Here is a 21,427-nt window from a genome sequence, read left to right as displayed (position 1 = left end):
CGTCAGGGCGGCCGCGACGCTAGCCGAGTCCCGCCCCGCCGGGCGGCCTCCTGTGACGCGCTCGCCCAACAAATACACATCCGGGCATCAACCGTCCGTCTCCCGCCTCCCCGGGGGCGGAGCCAGTCATCCGGTCGCGCTGACCCGTCGGCCTTCTGTTCGGAGTCGTTGGCGTTTAGCGGTCGACTCCTAGACCTGTGGCGGGGCGTATTTTTGGGTCTTCAAAAGCTTCCGGCTTTTTCAGTCTTGTGGCTTCCCATTTTCTAGGGTGTGCTCACGGGCTCCCTCTGGTGAGGAGAATCTCCGTGGTTCGTTGCCCGCCCAGACCGACCTTTCTGCTGCACGAAGGCAGCTTTCCGGGATACTAAGATAGGGAGCAAGTTTTGGATTAACGGGATATTATCAGGGAAGTTACAGGTACCTGAAATGTTTTCCTTCCTTTTGCTCAGTTACCTGGCTTTAGCAGCAGGAAATGGCCTCAGCGTCCACCCAGATACCCCTCCAGAACTCTGTGGAATCCTTACTGATCCTTTATTCTCCCTTACCGTTTCCGTGTGCAGTCAGGCCATCCAGTCCCATCAAATTCTCCTTTCTAAGTGTTTCTCACGTCCAAACACCACTGTGTGCCACCCTCTAATCCAGCCATCAACTTAATCCTTTCTATAAACCCCACCAGTACCTATTCTGATGGCAGCCTCTCCACTTAGGTTCTTCATAGAGTGATAAAAGCAAATAGGATTGAATATGAAACTCTTCAATGGCTGCTTCTGCGCTGAAGATGAAGTTCGCATTCTCTAAGGTATTTTTGTTCCTTAAAGAACACATGGCTCCTGTTTCTATCCCTAAGGAATGTTCTTTAATTTCCTTGTATGTCCTCTTGCTGCTTTTGCCCATGCCGTTCTGTTTGTCAAGATCAGTCTCTCCTTCCCCTGAGCCCACTTACTCTTCATGATGCAGCTCTTAAGAAGTGAATACTTCCAAAAAGCCTTATCTGTCCTCAAAGCCCCCTCAGTAGGCTGCTTTGTATTTCCTGGATGCCATGCACTTTCCCCTTGATAGTCCTGGTGGCACTGACTTGTTGTCATTCATTGCCAGATTATTCAAGTTGCATAAAGGTAGACGCTATATCTAACTGTTCATAGTTAAAACGTAAGCATCTGTTTAGCAATTTGAATTAAATCAGCAAATATTCTCTGGAATGATAAAATAATGAATAAAAGAAACCTAAACAATTGCTTCGAATTTAGGCATTCAATTCATTGTGAAGCCTTTTTTTAAGGATAACGAACATTTACATTCTCACCCTAGTCCAGCCCTCACCTCAGGCCTCCCTGAGGTGCAAGAGATTAAAATATCCTTCTCCAGCCAATAACAACTTGTTTTCCAGGTTTATCCACCAGATCACCTCCATTAGCCCTCAGTTTACTACCACTGGGTAGTGTGACTCATATGTGCAGAAGCATCTAGAAGAAAGGAACAGGTTTTTTACTATTATTGCTTGAGGCCAGAGGGTGTGAAGTGGAAAGGGAGAGCAGTGCTAGCTTCATGGATATGTGACCTGTACTCTGAAAGGCTCTGCACATGGTTTAATGCTCTGTTTTTGCCATCTTGGTATGTTCAATAATTTGTCTTTGAACTTTTGATTTGTAAGTGAAATCTGATGAGAATGGAGCATGCATATAATCAGATGAGATACATGCAATAAGTGTGTCCATTCATGTCTCTTGTTGCTCCATTTCCATAATGTTCAGGATGCTCACTAATGGCTTCTGTGACACACTATGTACTCAGAGCCCCATGCTCAGAAGGGCTTCACACTTGGTTTAATGCTATGCTGACATCTTGAAATTCATAACAATTTTATCTTTGAGATCATGTACTCATTTTGAATCTCACTGACCTTTCATGCTTCTTAGTCTAGACTTTAAAAAATCCAAGATTCTTTTTTTACCAGACTATTTTAAGAAACTAAAGCTGACTTTATGGAGCCAGTAAAGCCCCTTGGATATCAGCAAAACTTTAACTGAAAAACCACATTTAAAAATATGCACGAAATCATTATTCTTGCTGCGCTTATGTAAATAACCAGACCAAATTTAATGAGAACAATTTTACAAACAAATTAGTGTTACTCGATTATTTTTGGTAAAACAGGATGACTAGAGAGAGAGAGATTGTATTTCAGTAGAAAAGTGTAGAGCACCCATGATCAGATTCTAGTTCTGCTCATTGTCTTTGAGGTTTTGTTATCTACTTGCAAACTGGACTGGATGCTGAATTCTTCTAGATTCTCTAATATCTATCTGGCCACAACTTTCCAAACTCACATTTCTAACTTTCTCCCAACCTTTTAACTTGTTATCACTAAATCTAAAACTATCATTTTCCCTACATCCTAATTAGCTAAAGATCTAAAAAACTTTGCATGATTCACTTTCAAAAGACAATGTGCCTTATATATTAAAAACTAGACACTTAGTTTATTGAAAAATACACCAATGAAGTATTGCACTTGAATCTTATTAGAAGACACCTTATCTATTGCAAAAATCTCAACAATTGCAACAAAATTCTATAAACACTTTAGCCAGAATTGCATTAGACCATGATGTAGCTTTAGACTATTTATTACTAGCTGAACAAGAAAGAATAAGCATAATTATTAATACATCATGCTGTGCCTATGTAAATAACTCAGGAAAAAAATTGAAACCCAATTATATTATCCCCCTAAATGCAGAGTAGTTTGGAAAAGCAAAACCTCAATCTGATTATAACCTGTTTGATCTTTTTAGTTGGTTAAGTTTGGGGGAATGGGCACCTTGGCTTGGGGGTATTTTTTAGACACTTGGTCATATTAGTCATATTGATAATATACCCTATGTGTTGTAGTCTCTCAAGAGTCTTAAATGCTTGTCAGCAACCACTGATGCATCAGATAATCTCTATCAGAAGTGAACAGCAAAAACTTGTGAACTTGAATTGTTCCAAGAATCTGCTGAAATACTGGTTTGCGATCCTCCAAGGATCATGAAAAGAGAAACAATGTGGTGACCAAGAGTAATGTTAATAATTGGTCACATTTTCAGTTCAATGGACAGAGTAACCAACAGGGGGGATTGTTAAAGAAAAACCAGAATGAGGCCACAGTTTGAATATACCCTTACACCAAACACTCACAACTATTTAACCAAAATGGTCCTGATTTTCCTGAAGTACTCACTCCAACTGTAAATAAAACTTAAACTTTCTTCATGTTAGTGTGACTTTACAGCTTCCTAGCTAATCAGCTGCAAATAAGTAAGTTAAACAGTTCCACTACTCTAAAAAGAAAATCTAGGTTTGCGATGACAATAAAAAAGAAGCAATACCTGCATTTGAAAAAACATGGCGGTGTGAGAGGTGAGACAGAGACCTTCTCCAAAAACCACATGTAATATGAAAATATAGTTAATACAACTAATCTTAAAAGAGCAATAGGAAAGAAGGCTGCGCCAGACTGCATACACCTGGAGAAAAGAGCAGACCTCACGAAACAGGGTAATGTACCAAAGCCATGGACAGACAGGACCCAAACCCTTACCCCACCCCAGCTCACCGGCGGAAGGAAGAGAAATGAAGCAGGGAGGGGGTGGAAGCCTAGGATTACAGCCCTGGAGATCTGCTCTGGGAGAATGAACATACATTGCATGGTGCTCTGGAGTTTTGTGGGGTCAAAAAGCTAAGACAGGCAGAATACATGGAGAGACTGAGATTCCAGCCACTTGTGGAAAACAGGGATCCACATTCAGCTGTTCTGGGACAAAAGAAAGGCTGCAAGTCTGCGAGACTTCCTAACAGTAAGAGGGCTGCTAAAGGGGCAAGGATTACACACAGCTTGCTGCTCAGGAGAAAGGACATGTAGACAAATTGTCCAGGCGCACTCTGCCCAGCAGGTTGGGAACTTTCAGAAGCTTCAGGCGCTCCATCCCCCTAGCTGGCTACGGAGCTCCAAGGCCTCCCTCTGTGATACACAGACTGCTGCTCCTTCCTCCTGGACAGTCTGCACCTGGCTCGCAAACTGCCAAAACCTGCCCTGGCATCAGGCCAGCCAGAGGAAAGCCCCGCCTACAGCAGTTAACAAACACAAGCATGAATTTGATGGCTACTTGAATAATAGTGAAACACAGCCCTTCTTCCTGCAGAATCCCTCTGGGGGGACAGTTTGTGGCACTTTGATGTGACCCCCAGAACTGTACACATTATGCTCATCATGCCGAATCATGACACCCCAAGTGAAGACAACATTTGTGCCACCTTAGCTGAGGAAGGAAGGTAAGCTCCACTTCATTGCTTCTCCACCCTCTTCCTGATACTTCATATTCATTTAATTTCGCTTTTTCCCGCCTTACACTATTTGCTGTAATAAAGTTTGTTGTTATTTTTAAATTTGTGAACTCAGTAGTTTTTCCTGAGCTGGGTCCCTTCCCTTTCTAGAACACTTGCCCTTCCTTTACTCAGTTTGGAAGCTGTAAGGCTAAAGTAAGGACGTGGACCTGGAGGAAAGGTGCCAGAGGTGCTACTCAGGTTGCTTTTAGGCGAACCAGAGTGCTCACTGTTTGCTGATCATCAAAAATGTGTGATCATGGCCCTGTCATCCTCGTTTCCTACCTTTGTGGGAAAGCCAGCAATCTGGATTTCAACCAGCACTCCAAGTAATGATGATGCAGATAGTCCATGTTCCAGATTGAGCCAGGTACTGACCTAGGCCCTAAGTGACAGCTCACCAAAGGCCCCACATATGTCAAAAGATTTAAAATTTTGTATGGGATTCTGGGTCAAAACTCTGGGTAGTAATAAGCAGTATTTTCCCTGCATGTATTTCTCAAGAGCTAGAAGGTAACTTGTGGGAAATTTGAGAATTTCAGATTCATGGATGCATGTCTTTCTTGCCCTAAATGTATTCATTTTAGAGACTGAGAAACTGCCCCTGACTGTGATAGGCCTGCCCAGACCCTCCCTGAACCAATCGCCTTTATGATCCCAGGGGGATGGGAGGTAACAGGGCTTCCTGGCAGCAATTTGCACCTTACCTGAGAGAGAGCTGGCAATGAATGGTCTTCTCAGCAGCCCCAGGAGAGGAGGGCTGCCCTCAGATGCCTCTTAGAAAAACCGAGCCTCATAGAATCAAGCTAAGTGTTTGAGCCATGATATGGATCTGGGTTTGCCCAAGGTTGGGGTGTGGGGAGAGGGGAGAAAAATAAAACAAAACCACTCCTGAAAAATGCTCTCCCTGAGGGAAATAGTACCTTTGTTTTAAATCCACACTAAGTTTGTTATTAGATACTTTCTTAGAAGCTGATTTTCATAAGGTGGAGGATAAATGAAAGTTTATGGGCAAAGAAATGGCAGTTGGTGGAGGGAAGTGGGGTGTTGGGGTAAAGGGTTCAAAACACAAGCTCAGTCAGTTGCTTGGAGTAGTGTCTGAATCACTGAGAACTGATATATTTAAACTTCAGAAAGACTGCTTGCATGAAGTGTTAGGGAAAAAAAGTAGAAAGGAAAAGGATAACGTGACTTAAGTGAGGAGAAATTACCTCTATCTTTAAGGAATAGAAGAAGAAAGGGCCTGTGGAGAAAGAACTTCATGTGTTAAGCATTTGTTACCAGGATGAACATGGGAAGAAATGGTGACCATTGTACCGGTTTCCACAATCCCTCAAAATCAAAGCTTCACCTCCTGGGAGTGGGGTACATATGCAGTGTAAGTACTGTTTGTTAGACACATTACCAAGTGTGTTTCCAGTCACATATTTTCATGAGAGTAACAGTTCCTACGAGGTATGTCTTAGTTCCCTACAGCTGCTGTAACAAATCGTCACAAATTCCATGACTTAAAACAAAACACTCTTATGCTCTCACAGTTTTTAAGGTCAGGGATTCTAAAACCAGTTTCACTGGGCTCATATCAGGAATTGGCAAGACTACGCTCCCTCCCAGATGCTCTAGAGAAAAGTCCATTTCCTTGCTGTGGATAAAATGAGAGTTTCTGTTGCCAGGATTCTCATCTGGCCCTGGTTGACTAGCTCACTGCACACGTGTGGGTAATACATTGCTATTGATTCTCTATAAAGAGCTCTGCATGGTGCTCTGGGCGCAACATGGTGGCACGGCTGCGAGGCTGCAGATGAGCAGAGTAGAGGCTGGAGTGGTGGCAGCACCAAGGAGAGAGGCCCAGAGGATGGCTGTGCAGGCAGAGAGGCCCAGAGGACAGCTGTGTGGACAGAGAGGCCCAGAGGCAGAGACTGGCTTGCTCCATGCAGAATCGAGTGAATGGAATTTTAGTGATTGACCTGCCACCGTGGTAATAAAGTAGCGTATAAACTTTACATGCCAAGAACGTTCTACTGTCATTTTCTTTGGTCACACTGAATCCATAGCAAACTTGCTGGGGGCTAAAGCCCATTGGCAAGACACTTGCCTTTTCTAGATTCTGGTGGCTGCTGGCATTCCTCAGCTTTGCACCACATCAGCCCAACCCCTGCTTCATCCTCACATTGCCTTTGCAGCAAAATCACTCTCTGCCTTTCTTTGATAAGAACACTTGTGGTTACATTTAGGGTCCATCCAGACAATCCAGGATGAGATCCCCATCATAAGATCCTCAGTGTAATCCCATCTGTGAAATCCTGTTAGCCATTTAAGGTGGCATCCACTGGTTCTAGGGATTGGGACATGGACATTTCGGGGCAAAGGTGTTTTCACAGTTGTCCCCAGGTGGTGTGTTAGGGAGCTCCCATCTAAGGCTGAGAGGAGTAGCCCTTACTGGATCTGTAATCACTGGCACTTTCCTGCCATTATCCCTGTCACTACACAGTTTAAGATTCCCTGTGTTAGTGTCATTGTCACAGATATCTTTAGGTTTCTAAGACAGTAAGCAAGATGTTACAGTTGATTAAAACATTGCATATCCCCCTGTAATGGAGAATCTCAAATTGCTTTTGAAACTTGATAGACTCAGTCTCTAAGTCACAAGACCAAATGGTGTGTAATTGTTACAAGATACTCTGCTTTCTCTGCTAAGTGGGTGGTCTCTTCTCCAGGTACTAAGTCATGGCGTAACTAATTGGTTTTCATTAAACTGAGTCTCTAGTTCTGCTTCCTGCAACCATCAATGAAGGAATTTTGAAGGTTTGTGGTGAGGAAACATTTAGGCATTTGAGATTTGTAAGGGTGAACATAACAATTTGAGAGCAGGGTCCAACTGGACAAAAGAAAAGATGTTCTCATGTTAATAACAAATTGTCAGGGATTCACTAGGGCCAAGACTTCTGGGACTGAGTTGCTGGGAAGATGATGGTTTTGTGATGAGTTGCCTGGTGGTAATTAGTGGGAATTCACCTCCCTAGACTTAGGTGGGGAAGTAAGGGGGAACCCCTGGTCAAAAAGTAAAATAAAAGGCTATAGCTTCTTACCACTGGAGGTGAAATGTGTATGCAGGTGGCAGAGCAGAGAGTTTGCATTTTCTGGAAGCTTGTATGGTCCTCTGTCTAGTCTAGTGAAAGGAGAAATAGCCAGAGAGTCTCAGCAGGTGAAATATCAGCAGCCAAGCCCAGGTGTCCGTGCTCTTGCTTCTGGCTGCCCAGATGAAGACGTACTTTCTGATGCCAATTGAGATTAGTCCTGGCTCTACAAAAGCTGGCAAATCGGATCCCAAAATTAGTTAAAAATGCACTGATTAAAGCTAATCACTCTCTTATTTTTCTAGTATGACGGTGATGCCTAAAAATCAACAATCGGACACAGTGAGACTGAGGCCCAGCGCCAGCCACGGGGAGAGGGTGCAGCATGAGGCCCCCAGAAAGATGGAGAAGCAGCTGCAGAAGGACGAGCAGGTCTCCTGGGCCACGCGCCGCCTGCCGCTGCTGGGTGTGGGAGAATCTGGCAAAAGCACCACTGTGAAGCAAATGAGGATCCTGCCTGTTAATGGGGTTAATGGAGAGGGCAGCGAAGAGGACCCGCAGGCTGCAAGGAGCAACCGCGAAGGAATATATTACCCCAGATGATGGCTGCAGCTTCTCATCTTCCCAGCTATGTTCTGTCACACCTTGCATGCTGGAATTACCCCATCTTAGAAACTTCTAATAAGAACTATTCTGTTTTGGGGACAGGGGGATGGGACCCTGCCACCAAACTTCTAAAGGTAACTGAAAAAAACAAAACAAAAGAAAAAAAACCCTTATAAAACACACACACACACAAAAAAACCCCAAAAGTGAAATTCCTAACTGGCAAAAATGTAGTGTACTGAACAAAAACAACCATCTTCGTAACGTGATTGACAGCTTACTGTACCAAAAGGGGGCATTTAAGAAATATGACAAGTCCTTATTGAACAACCTACTGTGTGCTAGATGCTAAACCCTTGAGCCCTAACAACTTGCCTGCACATCTGTGAATCTGTTGTACAAGTAAATATAAGTATGTATATCAACATACGTGATAAATAAAAATTCTCTGCATGTCTCAGCAAAAATAATAATAATAATAATAATAATAATAATAATATCAGGATTGTTGAAGTAAAAGCCATTCCCGATTCACATATATAGTCATAATTGTAGAGACAAATTGGCATTTTTCAAGTGTATGGCAGTCTCTCTAGCTATTCCACAGTGAATCTAAAATCATTCTTTAAGAGGAATGTCTAAATTCCAACTTGGAGTGATTTTTTTTCTTCAGAACAAATATATTTTGTAAAAATAGTAAAATATTCTGAACACTGAATGCATTCTACTTAAGGACTCTGAAATTAAAGGTTGAAATTCCTGCCTATTTTAGGATTACTTCAAAAAATATATTTCAACCTTATATAAGGCAAAGTTTGAATATTAATTTTGAATATAAATATTTCTCTATTAAGGCCCTAAAGTTTTAAAACTTAGAGTTTTTTTTCTAAGCTGTTCAGCATGCCAATTATTTAGGAATTTTCTTTTGTATACAATAATGGGAAATCACACATGTGAGCTATTAAGAAATGCATCCAGAAATCAGAGAAGAAAAAAATAGAGATAGTCAACAGTTATTTAAAAGAAAATTAATGCTCATTCTTCTATAGAGATAAATACATATGTTGCTATTTTATGTTTCAAAATAAGTATTTTGTGAATGGAATGCTGTCTCTGTTCTTAAGTTTATGAGGACTTGGAAGAGTTTCTGGTTGTCCACGAGTATATCTCTTCTCCCCTCTTTCATCTTAATCCTTGGACTGTTACATGGGAGGACAGTTAGCAGAAAATCAGTGAGAAGAGGATCGGTAACTTGCTCTAATAGTAGTTGACGTGGAGTCAGCTGCCAGATAAAGGAAATGGTTTTGGACACAGCACACTATAGTTCTGTGCCTACAATGTGGACCTTTGCATTCTGTTTCACATGATTTGAAAAAATGTGTATGCATAAAAAAATGTTTTTGTGGACTTTCCCATTTCCCTCCCCCACACCCCCATTACAAACTTGGAAAGTTTACTTTCCAGTTATGAGTTTGTACTCTATGAAGGGTTACAGATAGCTAAACAAAAGGATGGTTTTGTATTTTCATGTACTATGTGAATGTAAAGTACAAAGGCTTTTTTGGATGGAGGCCAATGTCATATCCATCCTTAGCCTCAGTTAGGGTTGAGCTGAGACTAAACACGAACCTGTGTGGTCAGCAGCTCAATGGAACCCAAACGAACATTTTATTTTATTATTATTTTTTAAATTTTGGTATCATTAATCTACATGAGCAACATTATGGTTACTAGACTCACCCCATTATCAAGTTATCAAGTCCCCACCACATACCCCATTACAGTCACTGTCTATCAGTGTAGTAAGATGTTGTAGAATCACTACTTGTCTTCTCTGTGTTGCACAGCCCTCCCCATGCCCCCCCCACCTACATTATGTCTGCTAATCATAATGCCCCTTTTTCCCCCTTATGCCTCCCTTCCCACCCATCCTCCCAAGTCCCTTTCCCTTTGGTAACTGTTAGTCCATTCTTGGATTCTGTGAGTCTGCTGCTGTTTTGTTCCTTCAGTTTTCTCTTTGTTCCTTTGCTCCACAGATGAGTGAAATCATTTGATACTTGTCTTTCTCTGCCTGGCTTATTTCACTGAGCATAATACCCTCTAGCTCCATCCATTTTGTTGCAAATGGTAGGATTTGTTTTCTTCTTATGGCTGAATGATATTCCATTGTGTATATGTACCACATGTTCTTTATCCATTCATCTACTGATGGACACTTAGGTTGCTTCCATTTCTGGGCTACTGTAAATAGTGCTGCAAACAAGCATTTCAACTCATCATCATGATGATTCTTTTATCTTCTCTCCTAACCTCCTTGGGTAAAGGAAGTACAAAGCATGCATGACATTTTGAATTTGCATTTACGTATCCTACAGGGGATGGGATCAAGCAAAATCCCCCTAAAAAGAAGAAAACTGGGCTCAAACCATCCTTGGTGTGGCCCTACTCGTGACACTTTAATCCAGCCGTCTTCGAGACAGCAATACCCTGACTTTTGGCACCACTCTAGAACTGAGCAGTATTTTGCCTTCTCCCAAATTATCTGATCTATTTACCTCAAAAAAAATGAAAAAAAAATCCTTTTCTGAATGTGGCCACTAGAGAGGACAATCAGCTCTGTTTTTTCCTGTCTAGCAGGTCACATGAGAATTCTAATATTTGAACATTGTGTAATTCAGAACATCTCAGCATGAAAATTTGACTTTGAGCCACATCAAGTAGAGGTTTCTGTGACACTCGAATGGTGATCTGGCTTTGCAACTGCTGTGTTCCTTCCAGGGTTGAAGAGTCGCTGGTTTTAGTTGATCAGAGTAGTGGTGGAGAGGTAAGGCTCGGATCTGACCTTGGTCTGATTGCACGGATGTGAGCCCGGGCTGCACCACCTCCCGCTAGCAAACTCTAACAGCGACTTGAACCTCCTAAGCCTCAGTTTCCATGTGTAGACATTGAGGAAAACAATGTTATGCAGTTCATGTGGTCAACCTAAGGAGTAGTGCTCAGTATTGTGCACTTACAGAGTAAGGACTAAATGATTGGTTTTATTGGGTTTAAATATTGATAAAATCTAGGTATTTTTTTCAGTGTTTGTTCATCTAGTGGTATCTTCTTGCTGTGTGTGTCTATATCAATGTATCTGAATTTTAAGCCCTGAGAAGATAACATTATGGATACTCTACACCTTTTCACAGGGTCTTATACAGAGATGTTTTTGTAAATAATTATCATGTTGTTGGTAATACATACCAAATACTTATTTGACATAGATTCTATAGCTTTGGACCATTGGTGAGAATTGGATGCCAAATATGTAACACATTTATTTATAAAAGGATGAACTGGATATTCTTATCCTGAGAGTTAGCTTGAACTTCAGCCTCTAGATTAACTCATTCTGGAGAATGGAGGAAATGGAGGAATGTGGTGATATTTTAACAGTTTGGTCCAATAATAAGTTATTGGTACTTCTACAGTATTTTAAATAATACATACACATGCACACCTTTAATCATTTAATACATATGCCAGTTAGTTCTTTTGATGTATCTTTCCCATTCCTTATCCCCCATGTCTTGATGGCCAAGGGTATCTAAGCAATGATATAGACAGTCTGGCTCATAGTGCCTCATAGAGTACTTTACATATAGTTATTTATAGAATAAATGAGTGAGGATCACTTTTCTTTATGTACTTATTGACTGTTTTGTTTCCTGAGCTACAAGGACAGATAATTGTAGTTTATGAATTGATTTAATTGCAGCATATTGTGTTGTGAGGTATAATAAGTTCATTGCCTGACAAAATTTTTCAGTTGTATATTAAGTAGACATTAATATTGTGTATATATATTCTTTTGGCATTTCTCTCTTCTCTGCCAACAGAGCGACAGTATTTGTGTTAAGCACAATATTCCATTGTTTAAAATTGTAGTATTCTCTACATTCTCCACTTTTAGGTTTTTTTAAATGAATAAAAAGGGGAGCCTGCTTTACAGCCCATGGAATGGTAGATTTTTGATAAACAGTTATAATAGTAGTAATGTTCAATATAATTGTAATGTATTTCTGAGAAAAACATTGAAGGTTGAGTCATTACCCCCAGAAGGATTACTTTGAATAGAGAGAAATAGACTGTGATTATAATTTGTTTTAGTGAGGTCACCTTGCTATATATTCAGAATTTTCCCTTGAGGGGTGATGGGATTGAACTGCTGATGGATTATCCATTTTGGAAAAGAGTTATACATACAGGAATTATGGAAATGAACTAGTGGGTTTCTCAAGAGAAAAACCAATCATTTTGAATACTTAGTTGAATGGAAAATGAATACCTAGTTTTCCATATATTAAATTGAATAGAAATGGGAAACTTAGCTCTTATGGTTTCTTTGTTTTTTGGGTTTAAAAAATTTTTTACACATCATCTATACTGTGCGTTTTCTATTGCCCTTAATCTGATGAGAAGGAAAATCTTTCATAGAAATAGTTATTTCATGTATATTGATATTTGGAAAGAAACATTGGTGTTTTAGATGTTGTATACATTACTTACACCCCATCAGAAAGGACCCCAGTCCACTTCAGGAAGGCAGGTAAGACAAAGGCCATTCTTTCCCATCCCTCAGGTATTAACAGAAACTAAGGGCCAGTGAGTACGGTCCCGAAGACCTCTATGGAGACACTGTTCTCTCAGATCATGTCTCCACCAGACTCCTTCTACTAAGAGAGCCTTTAAATTGGACTGTGCACAGGGAAACTATGTCACCACTTACAATATGCTACTGATCACAGGAAAAAAAAACTTTGCAAAGCTCAGTGAAAGCCCTCCATTTGAATTTGGTGACTGCGGTCACACTGTTTAAGGTAAAGATGTGTTACAGTGCTTCCCTCCATAGCATGTAGGCTTAATTTCATTCTACCTCTTGAAATCGTGGTGAAAAGGCAGGGCACAGCCATGCTCATGCTTTGCCCCGAGCGTACCAGAGAATAAAACCCCCCTGTAGCCAGAGGGGTGGTAGCAGCTGTCTAGGGACCTGCATCTCGACATGTCTGTTTGGGAAAGTTCAAGGCGCCTGTGCCTTCTGACATCATAGGATTCCTTGAGAGAGGCAACCGTAGAAGATCTGAATGCTCTTTTTGTCATTTTAGTTTTGTGATTTGAAACTTACTGCTGACCTTACTGCAGAATGCCCTCTTGGGGTTTGTTTCCCTGAAACTCATCAGTATCTGGATGGCAAGGCTTCTGAATGCTGCTGTTGCTCAGGAGCAAGGTAAGTTACAACTGTTTTCAGAAGAACAATTTATTCATCCAAGAATGGTCTGAGAATTCTCCCATGAACTCACAGAGAGAAACAAACCTTTGGAAGATTCACAGTGATTTTGCTAGTGTTAGTGTGTCAGCTCACTGTAAAATACAAAAAAAAATATTCCCTATTCAGAATTTAGAAGAATCTAGTTTTTGATGGTGAATACAGCAGTTCTTTGTTGAAAACTCCCTTGACAAATTAAGCAAATAATGGATATTCTTTGAATTGTCATGATCCATGGTACATTTGTAACTAAAAGCCTTTTATTTAAGTAATGACTAATGGTTTCATGGGAAAATTCAGTTCCTGGTCACTGGAGGAAGTAAGAAAGGGGAAATGACCAGCTGGATATAAATACACACTGTTCTACATACTAAACTTGCACGTTGCCTGAATATGTGGCTATATGCTTTCTATGGGTACAGACTTTGCAGTTACTTTCAAAAAGTATTAAATAATTATACTTAAAATTGACTAGAGCTACCTTCTAAATGGTCAGAGAGGTTTACTTTTTATAAGATCACTTTTGTGATTACTAGTTCTATAAATGATATTTTAGAAGTTGGCATGAATGCTGATCCATTAAACTATAAGGCCATTGACAAATGTATATAAATATGTAATTTTTTATATCCTTTACTTTCTATAACACAGGAAATATACTTGGAGTATTTTATTTCTCTGAATATTTTGTTAAGTTGGATATTTTATTGATTTTCAATTTACCCCTTTTTTTGTTTGTATGACAGAGTTCAAAGCAATCTCAAATCTATTTTGAGCATTTTATTTTGTTATTTATGTATTTTAGTTTTTAGAAAATAAACCATTGTCCTCACCCAGAGGAACTTTAAATTGAGTGGTCATGGATACACATTATAGCATTTCACATCTGTAGACTGTAAACTCCTGAGGTCATGTCTGTCTTGTGCATTATCATATCACCAGGGGCCAGCACAGTGCTAAGAACATAGTCATTGCTCTTTAAGCATTTATGCAATGATTGAATGAATGAAGGGGTATTGCTAATTTGTTAAAACAATGAGTGGTGGGAGTTTATAGGTAGCAGTTTAGTTATGTTACCATCAGTTATTATGTTACTATTAGTTACTCTCATGAATCACCATTACCAGTGATTTGTGGATATGTTCCTAAATTGACCATTACATTTTGGTTTAAATTTGCACAATCTATTTTAAAGCCCTCAGTGAGTAATAACCAGTGTTTAAATATTCAGAATAATGAATAGGAATTACAGGTTTGTTCAATCTACAGTTTTTGCAATCTTAAAATGTTTTTGTTACATTTTCTCTTAAGTACATAGAGGCAGTCAAGAAAGGAATTAAGCTGATGCAGTTTAAGGAGTTAATATTTGTAAATACTTAGACCACTGCCTGGAACCTAATGTTTGGTATGTTAAGAGTTTATTATATACAGAGCATCAGTCCTAGCATTTGAATCCAGGCATTTCAGGGTAAGAATTTAAATTAGTATGATGCTACACCTTCAAATATATATTGGACCTGTATGTGATTCAACTTCACTTCTGTAATACTTTTGGTATTATTAGGCTTCCAGGTAAGAAAGATGTATATCTGTGCCATTAAATAGCAGCTGTGGGCACATCACTGATAGTATTATAATTATTTTGGGGGGTGGCAGTGAATTTAAATCAGTGAAACCTTTATATCTATTTGTTCCTTGTTACAGTAATCTGTATCCAAGCATGTTCAGTGAATATTGACTGATAAGCTGACTGGTAAAGTAAGTGGTCCTAATGTCATAACTGGAAGAGGAAGGTAATGGGTATGTGTGTGTTTGTAAATTGTGTGTGGTATGGGTATGAGATGTCTCAGTACTCTCAAATTTGTTAGCACTGATACTTTAATTCAAGAGGCCCTACAACAAGAAAGATTTCTGTGGGCTTTCTGAATATTCTTTGTAGAAATGATGTCCATGCAAAAAAGAATTGTGAACACTTGTGCCTTGACAGCTACTCTGAGACCACTGAGTCACTCACTTGCATGGGTGAGCCACTGACCAGTCACTGATCACAGTGGCATTTATTGCTCACAACCTGAATTCTCTTTGACCCAGAGACCTAGGGGTCATGGCCTCCTACTCCACTATTGAATTTCCAGAGTGAAAGTTCAGTTTGCATTAGGACATTTATTGATGTTTGTTTATTTAGCTTTTTGGGAGGATTGGGGAAATAGGAGGAAGGAGAGATGCAGTTGTTATTCTTCCGCCCTTGTAGGATTGTTATTTAGCCCAACCCTTTATTTGTAGGATCTGGGTAGCATTCTAAAAGAACGGAAGGCCCCAGGAATCAGCACACTGTGGTTTTGTCTGGGCCGCTCACGGAGTGTCCTAAAGGTTACCCGGAACTGTCATCCAATCTGAGCTTCACAGAAGAGTGGCACTCTACAGGTTGTAGCAGGGAGGAGCTTTGCCTTGAGGAAAACACAGATCCTTTGAGGGTGGTAGAAACTCATAAAGTTCTCTGATTCATATTCAGCTGGCCACATTAAAAAGGGACTTAAATAGTGGCTAGAAAGGAACTGAAGAGAAGGTTCCTCCGGTCATAACTGGGAAGCACTGCTAGGCCAGGGCTAGGAGGGCTGGAGGGTGAATGCCTGGCTTCATGGGTGTGTGAGTGTGTGCGTGTGTTTGAGCCTACACTAGTGCATAATCAGAGCCATCTTTGGGGAGGAGAAGGGAAGCAGGAGCCATGGTAAAGGAGAACCAGGGTGGTGATGTGGAAAGGGCCCTGTTCAGGCAGGCAGTCAAGAGAGAGGAGCACTAAATTGATACGGTTTTGGCCATCACTTACAATGTCTGGGCTTTATATCTTTATCAATAATTAAGAAGCTTTATTTAAATGAAGTGTGAAAAATAAAACTATAATGCGTAGTCTGTATTTTATAAGTCAGTGGTCTCTGCAAGGCTATCCTGCAAAATTGTGCATACTACTTTTTTGCTGGTACATTTTCACTCAGAGGCTTCAGTAGTGAATACCTTTTCAGAAAGCCTAAGATGTTTTAAAAAATTATAGTCTTGTAAGGTCTAGGTAAATAACAAATTGGTTTTATATAGCAAAGTTTATCTTCTATAGAACAATTTTTGATGCGTGCACTGGTATGTGGTTAGTTTATCTTAGCAAACACTGAGATTTGTTTAGGTATGTGAATTACTTAGTGAAAATATAGAACACGAAAATCAAAATCAATATAATTATAAATCACTAGCACAGAGGGCTTTTATATGAAATTCCCAATAACACCTAAAACACTGGGTGATCTCTCAGATATCCTTAACTTAGTCATTTCTTAAAAGCATATGACGCAGATTTATGGGATGTAACCTTTACTGTGAACCAGAGGTATATGTGAAGTAGTAAAAAAATACAAACTAGAAAGAGGCTCTGAGAAATTAGAAAATTACATAATATTTTTATCGGTGGTTTATTTTTCTAATTTATTCTTGGTCCTTGACCATCCTTAACTGTCCATAGAAGCTACATTCTTTAACTTTTGGTACAAACTCTATTTTCCAGAGACGATCTCCTACACTGAAATTCTCAAGAAGTATTTCTTACCTCTGTTGATCATCTTAAGAATTAGAATATTGTTAAATTATGACACATATTTTTTCTCTGTGGAAAGTCTGAATCTTCAGCAAGCTATTAACTGAAAGGATACCTTTTAAACATTCCATTACTAAGATTCCCATTTATCTTTTCTCCTCTTGATAAAGCAAGTATTTTATTAGAAAAGCCACCAGCTGCATTTTAAGTGAAGTGGATTAAGCAGCTGTGATTGGGAACGTGTATGATAAGTCATTTTGATTGTCTTTTTTAACATCAGAATCACTGAGTCCCATACATAGAAATGTAAAATACTTTCTGGTATTTCACAGTCAAAATTAAAGATTTACTGATAAGATATAGAGGACAAATAAAAACCTGAGGAGTATATGAAAGAAAGGTTTACTTCCCAAAACTTAATGTAGAAGAAAAAATACTTCATTGGGGACCTAGAGATATATTTAAGTCTATCATCTAGAGGTCCACCAATTAACCAGGAAAGAATCAATTCCACTTATTCTCATTTTTTTGTGGCACAGCTCCAGGAAGGTATTTTAATTAATTTGTGGGAAGATTTTTAACACAGACAAAACTTAGAAGCCAAGCACCATTGTTTCTAGTACAGTGGCTATACCACATTATTGGGTAATAAAGCTAAAAGCTCCCAAATATTTCAGAATTCTTTTCAGAAATTTATACATCCTCTTCATTCCCATTACCTTGAGGGTGAGTTCAGAGAAAGGTCTTGGTCAGCATGCAATTATGGTATTGGATAAAAGATATAGTTGGGTCTAAAACCAAGGGGCAGCTAGTTGTCAGCACACTTCAATCAATCCAGAACTGTTGAGAAGTCAGTTGTCAGTCTAACTGCACTCCCTTGAAGGTAATCTGCTGTTCTGCTCTGGCTGCTTTTAAGATTTTGTCCTTTTTTTTTCTTTTCCAGTTTCACTATGATGTACTTTGGTGTAGGTTCCCTTTGTATTTATCCTGCTCAGATTCATCAGATTTCTTTTAAAAGGATTCCTTTTCTCCATTCTCTTCCTGCCTTCTGGAGTTTTAATTGAAAGTATGTTGGACCTTCTCACTGAAATCACCAGCTCTTTTTACCTCTCTTTCAGAGTTCCCATGATTGGTCTCACTCTGCTGCTACATTTCTTCTGATCTGTCTCCCACTTCAGTCATTGTCTCTTTTGCCTTGTACAGTCTGCTGCTAAGACCATCCATTTAGCTTTTCATTTCAGTTCTTGTGGGGGTGCTGTTTTTGGTTTTTCATTGCTAGCCATTTCATTTGGTCTCTTTTCAAATCTTCCATGTTGTGCTTCATATTTTCCTGGTCCTTGAAGATAGTTTCAAATTTGTCATTTATTTATTTTAGCAGAGGAAGCATACTATGTCATCACTCCTATGTGGTGGTTTTATCAGATGCTGGTTCTCACTCAGTCCCCTGGTTTTTGTTTTGTTTAGTGTGTGCCTGGTTGCCTCTGACTCTGTGCTGGTTCTTGCCCAGGAAAACTCATCTGTGGCATTTCTCAAGGCATAAGGTGTAAGTGCATGCATGTTGAGAAGGTTTGTGCTGGTTCCTGCTGGGTACCCGGGGCCCTGCCCAAGTTTGTGGTGTGGGGTTCCAGGGCCTCACACTTTGAACTTGGGCTTCATTAAAATTAACAATGTTGTTCAAGCTCGAAGAGGTTTTCATACTTTCATACTTGCAGTGTCTGGTAGATTCCTGGGACTGACCGCAGCTCTAGGCTCACTGATCTTCTGTATGAAGTTTCCTATCTTAAACTTTCCTTTCATCAGCATTGCTTCTTTCTGGAGTGGTCCTTCCTGAAGTCTCCATGCCCACATCATTATTTTTATTTTTTATTTTTTCCACTCTCTGAGCACCAGAAATGGGGAGAGCTGCTATCCTCTGAGCCCACTGCCTCCCACCTCTCAGGGTCCCCACCTGGCCTTGTCAGTGCCCCCTGGTGGTGACCACCACCTGCTGGCTGGCCTCCTGGCTTTCATTCCATGCCCACATCATTATTTACAACTTGCTGATCTTCATGTGGCTTCAAATATTTTCCAGAATCTTCATTAGTCTCTTCATCTTTTAATCTACATACTATGGTGTGAATAGTTTTGACCAGATTCTTAAGCTCTACTGGGTATGATGTTAGATAAATTTTCCTCCCTGGAGGTGCTTCCTTCTCATCTTTGTCTTCATCACATTCAAATGCCACTTGAGCCTGTTTCCTCTGTTCCTCCCACAGTGAAGGAATAAAACCTTAATTATCACATTATGAACATAACACCCTCAGTCCTTGGCTGCTGAGGGAACATGTAGTTAGCAAGCACCATTTTCTGGGTCTCTGAATCAGTCTCTTTTTGAAGAGCTATCAGGGGTTTGGACTGGTTATCTAAGAGACTGATTGCTGTGACTTTGTAAAGCTAAAGGGCAAATTCTTTAATCTACAGTCACTTAAATTAATGACTTAATTTTTGCATATCACTTCTCTGGAAGTGTCTCGAGTTCACTGGAATGGAGAAACAGTACAGTTATACTTTCCCAGCTTCCAATCTCTGGGAGGAACTGTTGTAAGTAATTATGATCAGCAGCAAAGGTTCTTATATTAGTAAGATGCCCAACAGATGAAGGCAAAGATTCAACTTCATTGAAGGTACAATCCAGTTCTTCTACTCATATTAAACTAACCCTCCTGTATGGTCTGGCAGATACATTAGTTGATTTTCATCTTTAAGAGTCAGTTATGTTCTTCAAGGAACCTATAGTCTCAGGCAGTTGTTGAAGTGAACTGCCTGATAATAAGAGGTCTTGAAGGTTTTCACATGCTGAAATTCCCTCTTTAATCACTTCAATGTTATTTTTAGAAACATCCAAGTATGTGAGATGCTTCAAATTGTCAAATGAACTCTGGAATGAAAGTCAGTAACCAGCCATCCAAAATTCTTTTATTCTACTTAGTTGCTTAAATACTTAAATAAAGAATTCATTACTTCCCAAATCCAGTCTTTGCAGCTGGGTCAGTCTATTTATAGTTTTTGGCCACATTTTCAACTGGTTTTCTCTAAATTCTAGTATCTAGAGTTAAGTTAATCTATCAAAATTAGCTGGCAAGGTCTCAAGCAAAGCATCCTTTAGATATGACCGGGTTATGTTTAACAGCTGAGAAAACTCATCAGGAAGCTTGGGAATCGGGTTTACACTGGCCTCCACAACTGTCAAAACGTGACAGATTTTTATGTTTTCTGGAAACTCTTGTATTCCATCCTTGCTGACATCCAGTTCCCTGAGATTAGTGAGATTTGCAGTAGATGCTGGTAATGCTGTTAAATCACTGTCGGCAAACTCAGGCTGACAGTTAAAAAGTTGCTCTAGAAGCTCTTCAATGATTAGTACCCAAATGGAGCTCCTCAAAAGTTTTTTCAAAAACAAAAATCTCTTTGAGAACGTGCTCCAAACTACGATGTGAATAATCAAGAGTAGGGACAGTTTCCTCTTCGCCTCCTAGACGACATGGCACCAAAAAGTTCATCTTGCATTCATTTTTAGACGGGGTTGAACTTATTTCCCTGATGTTTAATTGAGCCAACATTCTTTTGGCTGGTCAGTGTCGCAGGGCAGCTTTTCCAGGGCCTCTCCTGGCGTGGCTTCCTCCCTTTTCAGTCACCGCGGACCGAGCGAGTCCCTGTCCGGTGCGAGCTGATGCGGAGGGACTCCCGCAGGAGGAGGAGATCGCTGTGGTGCCCGCTGGGAGGCGGGCTGGCTTCCCGGGCCGGGGTTTTGCTGGGGTTCCCTAGCCCCCACTCGGATCTCGGCCAGAAACACACTTTCCCCCGGTGACACCGCGGGAACTACCTTGCGAACCTCACCCCCTGCCTGGAGGGCCGCGGCCCCAGCTCCGTCGGGGGAGCCCGGGGACCAGCTCAGCGGGGCGGGGGCTCCGCGCAGGCGGCCGTGCTTCCGGAACACCCCCGGCGGCAGGGCGCGGCCTGGGGGCGAAGAAGCCGCCGGGGGCGGGCAGCCTGGGCCACACGCGGCCGCGGCCCCCACAGCCGGCGGCGGGGCCACGGGCCCCACTGCTCCCGCCGCCGCACTGAGCAGGAGCCCCTCCCGGGGCGTCCGTCCGTCCGTCCGTCCCTGTCCCCTGCCCCGTTTCCCGCGCCGGGCCTGCCTGCCCTCCTCCTCCTTCCGCGGCGGTGGCGGCCCCGGGGAGGCGGGTGGGGGCGTCGGCAGTGGCTTCCTCTCCTCCGGAGCCCGAGGGGGCCGGCAGGGCCGGGAGGGCGCCCCGCGCCGCCGCCGCCACAGGCCCTCCGGGAGAGGCTGCGAGCGGCCGGCGGGAGGCGGGCGACGAGAGGAAGGGGCGCCGTGGGGAAGAGGCTGTGCGGCGGCTCCACGCTGGGGGGCGCCTCTGAGCTGCTGTTCACAGAGGATTGTCTAGATGGGAAATTCGAAGGGGCATCCTAAAGTACAGGGGCAATAAGGTCAAT

General features: G+C 41.3%; 1 protein-coding gene and 1 pseudogene across 1 annotated transcript; one reads left to right on the top strand and one right to left on the bottom strand.

Moving 5' to 3' along the window:
* The first annotated feature begins 212 nt into the window (after positions 1–212).
* On the top strand, positions 213–8,510 carry LOC118918946 (guanine nucleotide-binding protein G(s) subunit alpha-like). Its single transcript, XM_057491854.1, has 4 exons — positions 213–290; positions 708–799; positions 4,185–4,314; positions 7,748–8,510. Exons 3-4 carry the CDS (start codon positions 4,244–4,246, stop codon positions 8,043–8,045), a joined length of 369 nt encoding a protein of 122 aa, XP_057347837.1. The 5' UTR covers positions 213–290; positions 708–799; positions 4,185–4,243; the 3' UTR covers positions 8,046–8,510.
* Positions 8,511–18,625: 10,115 nt separating this feature from the next.
* LOC118918947 (erbin-like) lies at positions 18,626–20,472 on the bottom strand (annotated as a pseudogene).
* Between the last annotated feature and the right edge of the window lie 955 nt (positions 20,473–21,427).

The sequence above is a fragment of the Manis pentadactyla genome, chromosome 14 (genome assembly GCF_030020395.1).
Source record: "Manis pentadactyla isolate mManPen7 chromosome 14, mManPen7.hap1, whole genome shotgun sequence".
NCBI classification, from domain to species: domain Eukaryota; kingdom Metazoa; phylum Chordata; class Mammalia; order Pholidota; family Manidae; genus Manis; species Manis pentadactyla.
The sequence above is the reverse complement of the archived record's forward strand: the minus strand, read 5'-3'. Positions and strand labels throughout refer to the sequence as shown.

Coding starts and splice junctions, on each gene's coding strand:
- LOC118918946 (XM_057491854.1), top strand. CDS start 4,244: ATGCTCATCATGCCGAATCATGACACCCCAAGTGAAGACAACATTTGT. Junction 4,315..7,747: donor ACCTTAGCTGAGGAAGGAAG/GTAAGCTCCACT, acceptor TTATTTTTCTAG/TATGACGGTGATGCCTAAAA.